This window comes from Crinia signifera, chromosome 8, assembly GCF_055691185.1.
Source record: "Crinia signifera chromosome 8, ASM5569118v1, whole genome shotgun sequence".
In the NCBI taxonomy this organism is placed as follows: domain Eukaryota; kingdom Metazoa; phylum Chordata; class Amphibia; order Anura; family Myobatrachidae; genus Crinia; species Crinia signifera.
The window spans coordinates 67,683,548-67,692,787 of NC_139224.1; the positions used below are offsets into that span (position 1 = coordinate 67,683,548).

Below are 9,240 nucleotides of genomic sequence, written 5' to 3' on the forward strand. Positions count from 1 at the left end.
AAGGCGCAGAGCTGACCCTGCTGCATGACCTTCGTCCTGTGTGGGGCTTGTCACCGCCAGCATTGTGCTGCAGCGAGCAAGCCCCCCAGCTGCCGCACACCACTGGCAAGGTCCGAAGACGTCTGCGGTGAGTACTGGTTGGGGGTCCCACAAGGGGACACCCCAACTACCTGTGCGGCAAGATGGCTGACAGCAGTAGAGCCCCCCCCCCATATCAAACTGGCATAGGGTGATTGCCGCTGGACCACCAGGGCTAGCCATTATCTGTTTTTTACTTAAACGCTTTTTTGCCAGTATGAATATTGAAGGTGCCAGCTTTGTGTAAAGGGGGTCGGGCTTCACTCAGAGCGGGACCAGGCTCTGCTGGGTGCGCTCTTTCTCTGCTTGCTGAGGTCGCCATTACAGCTCCTCGGTGGTGTGGTGGATCCTGATCCTTACAGCACGGCAGAGACTGCAAGTTAAAGGCTATTTAGCACTGTATTTACACTGTGTTTTGTTATATCACTGTGTTTATTGCAAACCAGCTCTCTCAAATCTGTGAGCTAAGGTTACAGGGTGTACTGGTCCCCAGATAGCTCTGATTTCTACACCATTGGCTAGTTAAGCATTTAAAACACTGCAGTTAGTCTCTAACACATAGAGTCTATACTGATAACTTCATACTGTGTATAATTTGTGTCATTGCGGAGTGTGTGTGTGCGCTATTGTGCAGCTTCATCATGGTGAAGAAATTAACCTGTATGGTGTGCAGCAAGTTTATACCAGCTTCAGTCACAGGTTACCTGTGAACCATGTATGTTGCCACAGCCTAGTGGTGTGGCCACGCAGGTCAGTGGGCTACCCCCACAACTTGTTGGAGGGTCGCAGGTTGATTGTCAAGAACCTGCATGGACCAGCAGCATTAAAACACTGCTAGACTCTGTCTCTTCACAGCTTTCTGCTAATACTCAGCAGACCCAGAGGGTACAGAGAGTTGGCCATTTTGTCCACAAGGGTTGAAATTCTCACCCCTGCACAGCCTCAGAAAAGGCCTGCTACAGCAATGGCCCCTGATACTGATGATGACATCTTAGAAGAAGGGGAGGAGGAAGAGTGTGGGTCTGAACCCTTAATTAGAGAGGTTTTAGAACTTCCTTTGGAGGAACCCTCTGAGGGGGGATCCTTTCTTTATGACTCAGAAAAGACAGCCAGTGTATTTTCCAGAACAGGTGGAATTAGAAAATGCGTTTAAAACTGCTTGGCAGAACCCTGAAAAGAGGTTCCAGCTTTCAAAGAGATTTGCTAATGCATACCCCCTTTGACCCTGCTGGTAGAAAGAAGTGGGAGGAGCCACCTGTTGTGGACTAGTCCGTCTCCTGCCTTTCAAAGAAGGTATTATTACCAGTCCCGATGTATCTACACTTAAGGATGGTGCCGATAGACGACTTGAGGCCACGCTCAAGTCGATGTACACGGCCAGCGGGGCCTCCCAACTGGCCAGTTGTTGGATGGCCAAGGCCTTTTATACTTGGTCCACACAAATCCAAGAGGGTTTGTTGGGGGACATGTCTGTGGCTCAGAAAGGTGACAATTTGCGTCACATTCATGACACAGCAAGGGTGCTTTGCGAAGCACAAAAAGAATTGGGTGCTATAAATGCGTGCAATTCGGCCATGGCTGTGTCTGCCCGGAGGGCCCTGTGGTTGCGTCAGTGGGTTGCGGATGTGGATTCCAAGAGAAGTGTGGAAAGCATTCCATTCACTGGAGATAGGCTCTTTGGAAGTGAGCTGGATCATTGGATCTCCAAGGCTACGGCAGGTAAATCCACATTTCTCCCATCAGCACCCACAGCTGCTAAAACACTTTCTCAGGTGCCTCCAATGCCAACAGAGGCACAAGAGGCAAGTTTAGGAAGGCTCAGCCCATCAGGACCGTGCAGCGGCAGCTTCCAAGCCCGCTGCATGACTGGGTACACCCACCATGAGACATGTGTGGGATGCCTCGTGCCTAGATACCTGGACCAGGGGTCTTTTTTTCGCTAGGCTACAAGCTGGAGTTTGCAAGGCCCCCTCCCAGACGATACTTCAAGTCAGCTCTTCCAGTCTCAATGGAGGATCGGATAATCCTACAGGGAGCTTATTCAAAGGCTCCTCCAGTCAAAGGTGATTCTACCGGTTCCAAAAGCAGGGATATTATTCCAACCTTTTCCTTGTGCCGAAACCAGACGGTTCAGTAAGACCCATTCTGAACCTGAAATTGTTGAACCCCTTTCTTCAGGTGTTGAAATTCAAAATGGAGACACTCCGTTCAGTAATCGCCAGTCTGGAACAAGGGGAGTTCCTAGCCTCCATAGATGTGAAGGACGTCTACTTACACATCCCGATTTTGGCCCCCCGCAACAAACCTTCTTAAGATTCGCACTGGGAGACGACCATTACCAATTTCAGGCATTACCCTTCGGCCGGTCAATAGCTCTGAATCTTTACAAAAGTAATGGCGGAGATGATGTCCCTCCTTCAGAGGGTAAATGTGATCCCTTACCTAGACAACCTGCTAATCAAGGCAGGATCGTTAAAGGCCTTGAGGAGTGCGCTCAATCTGACCATGCAGATTCTGAGAGTCCACGGGTGGATTTTAAATATACCAAAGTCCTCGTTGATCCCGAGTCAGAGAATTGTTTCTGGGCATGATTCTGGATACGCTGGAACAGAAAGTGTTTCTGCCAGTGGAGAAGGCTACAGCAACTGGTAAGAGAGGTTCTGACAGATCCTCTAGTCACTGTACATCTCTGCCTGAAGTTGTTAGGCAAAATGGTGGCCTCGTTCAAAGCTATCCGTTTTCACTCCAGAACCTTCCAGCTGGATATTCTGACAAAGTGGTCGGGGTCGCTTGTCGACAAAGACCAAGCTCTCTCTGCAGTGGTGGCTAATTTCGCCCAACCTCCTGGCGGGTCGGTGTTTCCAGATCCAGGATTGGCTTCTGTTAATCACGGATGCCAGTCTAAGGGGTTGGGGAGCTGTGATTCAGGGAGTCCGGCTTCAAGGCAGATGGTCTCCATTGGAATCCAGGTTGCACATCATCAAGCTGGAGTTACGGGCAGTTTACTATGCTCTGTTACAAGCGGCTCCATTGTTCCAGGGCAGGGCGGTGCAAGTCCAGTCGGACAATGCAACCACGGTTGCGTATTTCAACTGCCAAGGAGGGACGAAAAGCATGCCTTGCATGAGAGAAACTAACAACGAACAAGTTCTTCTCCTGGGCAGAGCACCATGTGAAGGCGCTGTCGGCAATGTTCATCCTGGGAGGCGGACTTCCGAAGTAGTCACAACCTTCATCCCAGGGAATGGGGGCTGCATCCACAAGTGTTCAATGCCATCGTGGATCTGTGGGGTCTCCCTCAGATCGACCTCATGGCCTTGCGGCTCAATCACAAGGTGGACAGATACTGCGCAAAGACCAGGGATCCAGGGGCGGTAGCTGTGGATGCCCTGACTTGGTCATGGGATTTCCGACTGGTGTACCTGTTTCCACCGCTCCCGTTACTGGCGCGGGTGCTAAAACGGATTCGGCATCAAAGAGCAGAAGCCATCGTAGTGGCACCAGACTAGCCTCGAAGGGCCTGGTACGGGGACATTCAGGGCATGCAAGTGGAAGACCCATGGTGTCTACCTCAAAGAAAAGACCTACTCCTCCTCCTCCAAGGGCCGTTCGTCTATCAGGACTTACCGCGGCTGCGTTGAACGGCCTTGAGGTTGAGCGGCAGATCTTAGGCCACAAGGGCCTACATCCTTCGGTCATTACCACCATGACTAAAGCCAGAAAACCAGTTACAGCTTCCCACTACCATCTCCTATGGAGAAAATACGTGGCCTGGTGTGAGAAGGAAGGCTTGTCACCAGGGGTATTCCATCTGATTTTTTTTTTTAGGTTTCTTCAGGCTTGCTTGGAGCTGGGACTCCGGTTGCGTTACGTAAAAGTCCATATCTCGGCTCTGTCGATCTTTTTTCAAAAGAAGCTGGCGGCCATGCCTGAGGTTCAAACCTTTCTACAAGGGTTCCTGAGGATTCAGCCCCCTTTTGTACCGACCACTGCGCCTTGTGACTTGGAGGTGGTTTTCTTTTACGATCCCCATGGCAGCCAAAACACGGGGATATCTTCCCTTCTCCTAGTTTAGACAGAATGTTTTTCAGGGACCGCCCGCCTTGGGTATATTAGTCTCCTCCTACCTCTCCTCTGTGTCTTTTTTTTTTTTTTTTTTTTTTTTCGTTAGTTAGACCGTGCAGGGGTGTTATTTTTTTGTTTTAAACAGGGTGCCTCAGCTGAAGGGTTAGCTGCCCGGGGAGAAGAAGAGTGTGCAAGGAGTGTGGATTTGGTTCTCCTGCCTTATAAGACGAATTATACCTGCCTAAAACAGGCCTGCTGGCCTTGGCTTCAGCCGGACTGGTGTCTGAGCTTGGAGCATTGTCAAGTAAGAGTCCTTGCCTGGTGTTTCATGAGGATCGGGTGGAACTCAGGACAAGGCGTTCCACCTTAACCAACCTATTGTGGTCCCTTCCAGCTGGGCACATCCAGATATACCTCCTTCCTTGGATGTGGTTCACACTGAGTGTATGTTAAGCGCACAGCTAGACTTCGAAAGACTGATATTCTTTTTGGGTACTTATGTATTATCTGGGCACCCGATTTTTGCATTGCATCGCATGCAATATAGTGGCATGCAATGCGATTTTTCATTGTAAAGACCCAATTTTTAATTGTATAGTCACCCATGGGTGATTTCATACCCCCACTATCCAACTACGCATGGAGTTGACTTTATATAGTGTGGCTAGCGCAGCGAGCCCTGCGATGGGACGCAGAATACATGTAAAGTTATCCACGTCCCCTCGCAAGGCTGGCTGCGCTCGCCACGCATCGGGCTCGGTGGCTCGCTGCACTCGCCACACTATATAACATCAACTCCATGCGTAGTTGGATAGTGGGGGTATTAAATCACCCATGGTTGACTATACAATTAAAAATCAGGTCTTTACAATGAAAAATTGCATTGCATGCCTTAAGTAGTGGCATGCAATGAAAAAATCGGGAGCCCAGATAATACCTACGTACCTCTTTTTGTGCTTTACGATGCGCAGAAGAGGGGCTCTCCTGCTTCTACGCGGACCATAGCATGTTGGATACGGTGCACGATCCAACAGTCATATGGAATGGCTGGTTTATCCCTTCCACCATCGCTGAAGGCTCATTCAACCAGATCCGTGGGGGTGACTTGGGCGGCTGCCAGAGGGGTCTCGGCCCTGCAGTTTTGCAGGGCTGCAACTTGGTCAGGTCACAACACATTTGTAAAGTTTTACAGCTTTGACACCCTGGCCAGAGAGGATTCCCAGTTCGGACAAGCTGTTCTACAGCAGAATCCGCACTTACCCGCCCGTTCTGGTAGCTTTGGGACCTCCCCATAGTATTGAACCCAGTATCCCATAGGACGTTAGAGAAAATAGGATTTTGGGTACCTACCGGTAAATCCTTTTCTCGTAGTCCATATGGGGTACTGGGAGCCTTCCTCTGTGCGGCATTCCTGCTGTAAGACACCTTTTATTCTTATCATTTTAAGTCTTGTAAATTATGACCACCTTCAAAAGTTATAGGTGACATCAGAAATTGTCATGATTCACCTTTTATTTTCAGTTTGGTTTGGGTGTGCTGGTATGAATCTCACCATGTTACTTATTCACATACTTCCTCACATTGCTCGCTCTCCTTCGGCACAGTTTTTCATTAACTGACTAGTAGAGGGAGATAGACGGGAGGAGCCAGTGCAGCCACACTGAAAGTTTTTTAATGTGCCTGTCTCTCCTGTCCCCATAGTATTGAACCCAGTATCCCATATGGTCTACGAGAAAAGTATTTATCGGTAGGTACCCAAAATCCTATTTTAGATGAATTTCTGCTAGCACTTTAGGAGTGAGAGCAGAAATCACCAAGACTGGTTTGTGGTGTAGGCTATTGTCCCTTGTTAGAAACTTGGAAGTCAATTGCTATTGTCTACAGTAATTATTTCACTATTTCAGTTAATATGCAACTAAAATCCCTTCAGAGTCATTATTTTTTTCTTTCTCACTCCCCCCACACCAATTAGTGCAATGATGGGTGATGGTGTTTCCACCTTGGCATCCATGCCAACAGCAACTCCACCATCTAGCACTGGAATTCGGAAACCCTGGCATGAAGATATAACCCAGGACCTAAGGAACCATCTAGTTCACAAACTGTAAGCAATCTTTGTCTTTTAAACATTTGTACTAATTGCTTGAAAAGCATGGACAGTGTAGTGTTATATGCTAGACCAACTTTCCTCCAACCATCCAAGGTACCGTAGTTAAATCTGTTCCGATTTTTTTTATTTTTTTTTTTAACTATTTCAATGTTTTTTTTTTTTTTTTTTTTAACAAACTGCTGATTGTCATTTGCCCCTATACATTGGTTGGATGAAATTTGGTCTAATATGTGGCCAGCATAATGTTTAGCAGTAGCTACAAAATGTCCTCTGCAGTGTCCACAGGAGTTAAATTGGTGTGGTTAGGTTGTCCGGAGCACCAAGGTTAAACTTTTAGTCTCAGGATTCTCCTTGTCCACATCCTGCACACCCTGCCCCCTGACCCAAAGCATACAGTTCTGTTGGTGCTTCAGCAGCTAATAGTTTTAAATTTTTAAGCCGTGTGGGTGTGGCTGTTAGACGCACCGCCGCTGCTCTTTTTCTGGCCAGTGCTGCAGCACTAGGGTGCATGGTTGTGCTTACGGTGGGTGCCAGCGGAGGACTTAAATAGTGGCCGCCGGTGATGTCCCGGGACAACAGCTGGGGACAGCAGGTAAGGCAGCTCCCTGTTCGCAGTGAGTCATGGAAGTGTAGTCCTTCCGTGCGGCTGTGGAGACCATCCGGAGGGTTCTGGGTACAGCGCTGGGTGCTTCACGCACACTCCACTAGACAGCGCTGGGTGCTTCATGCACACTCCACTAGACTACTGGGTGAAGGGGGTTGGCAGCGGGGCTGTTAATCTCATGACAGCATACCTTGGGGGGGGGGGGGGGGGGGGGTCGGTTTAAATCGGCACAATTGGAGGTGCCCATCTTGGCTCCCTCAGTCACATAAAACGGGCAGGGGAGCTACAGCAGTTCTGTGGGAGAGCTGGGTCCGGTCTCCTGTCCTCCTCTCCCTCCGGGATCAGGTTGTATTAAACACACATCCAACAGCCTGTGTAGTCAGTAGTGTGTAATTCCTGTTATCTGCATTGTGTGTGACTGTAAGCTATTACTGTATATCTCTATTCTGTCATCTGTTTCTACCTAGCCCTTAGAGGGTTGTAGGGTCTGTTACTTCACATTACATATTGTATGTGAAGTTTGTCTCGCTGCAGTTTGGGGATTTAACTCTGTGGAACATGTCAAGCAAAATTAAGGCATCTGAAGCCCCCCTGTGCTTTATACCTGTAAATACTGCTCTGCAGGTCTGTCTGCGCAGGACCCGATACAGAATAGTCTTATGTATTTCTTGCTATGTGCTCCTTTGTGCCTTCAGTGCATATTCCTTGTCGATACTACACAGGATCCACAGTGGATGGCCTCCTTTGCAGAAGTATAGCCGACCACTTAACGGCTTTAGCTATTACATGGGTTGCCTTGGCTATTGTCGCTTGGGCTAAAGCTTTAGAAAATGTTAATGCATCTGATGAACAGTTGTTTTATGTGATGGACTTCCCTAGGTCGACACAAGCATTAGGTTGACAGTCAAAAATTCAACATTTGGTTTTTCATTGTTTTTTGAGCTGACGTGCCGACAGGCGGTATTTCATGGTGGGAGAATAAAATAGTGTGCCGAGCGCACCAGGGCACCGTGCCTTTCAAACTGTGTCCATGTTGACTGTCGACATTCGGGTCAAAACACAGTGGAAAACCCTATGGCGACCTAATGCTTGTCGCCCTACATACTGTAGACCAGGGCTGGGCATCAACGGCCCTCCAGATGTTGATGAACTACACATCCCAGCATGCCTTGCATCAGTTTCAGCATGACCACATAGCAAAACTAATGCAAAGCATCCTGGGATGTGTAGTTCATTAACATCTGGATGGCCGGTGTTGCCCAGCTCTGCTGTAGACCAAACGATCCCAACCCAGTTGAGGTGGACGTTCCTGGCCTAGTGCAGGTGCTTCGTACCACTTTCGCTAATTCTAGGATGCCAGTGGTTTAACGGAAAAGTCTGTTAGGACTGAATTCCCACCGTGTGATGACCTTGCTGCGTTACAGCAGGAGACATTAAACATGCTATGGCCTAATTTAGTGAGACAGCTGTGGATGTTGTACAGTTGGCTTCTAAAGCTTCGGCTAAAGCAGTTGTCACATGCCCGACCCTATGGTTACATTCTTGGAAAGCTGATTTTGCCCAAAAAAAAAAAAAGCGCTAGAGAACTTCCTTTTCGCAGGAGAGCTTATTTTTCGGTAAGTGTTGGACAAGACTGTGGCCACTATAGCAGCCTCTAAAGCCCTGTACACACGGGCCGATATATCGATTTGTGTCCCGTTTGCATCGGATGGTCGCTGATGAAAAAGAAACTGCCGGGGGTCCCCGGCAGTGGAATTCAGCTGATCGCAGGAGCAAGCTCCTGCGACCAGCGATCACTACGGGCAGAAACCTGGAGTGCGCACCCGGCGATTTTGGTCGCTCAGCGACCATATTTCCAGCGATATTTGCTACAATCGCCCCGTGTGTACGCACCTTTAGTCTGCATTTATGCCATGTACTCTTACACTTGAAGCGCACCAGTTCTTTTGGTCTATCTGCATGCAGGGAAAAGCCACAGGACATTTTTTCCGAGAGGCACCTTGTAAGGGTTCCAAACCATAGCCTAAACAATTCTGGGCAGATGTACCCACCTAATGTAGGGTACATACCAGAACATTTGGCCTAAAAACAACCAATTTAGATACAATCTCGACCGATTGTATGTAAATTGGGCATGCTTTGGGTTATTTCTGATCCAAATCCGATGCACGACCTTGCATATCGTTTGTTCGTTTCACAGATCCTACCACAGCAGGTATGAACTGGAAATGATCAATCTGCTGAGTACAGATGGAGATCAGATTGCATTCAGATCTACCAATAAGACCTCCAGCTTGAAGCCACGGGTCTCTCCTTGGGTGCTCTTAAAATAATCTTTATAAATATGAATAAATTTGTATTTTTTGTCAATAAACCTGATGCC

General features: G+C 48.3%; 1 protein-coding gene across 4 annotated transcripts in view; it reads left to right on the top strand.

Annotated features, from left to right (window-relative positions):
• The window catches only part of EP300 (EP300 lysine acetyltransferase), a 108,306-nt gene that overhangs the window by 25,913 nt on the left and 73,153 nt on the right, over positions 1–9,240 (top strand). For all 4 annotated transcript variants that reach the window (XM_083156634.1, XM_083156636.1, XM_083156635.1 and 1 more), the window contains exon 8: positions 6,116–6,247. In XM_083156634.1, the coding sequence (XP_083012760.1) occupies positions 6,116–6,247 (132 nt within the window). The remainder of the gene's footprint in view (positions 1–6,115; positions 6,248–9,240) is intronic.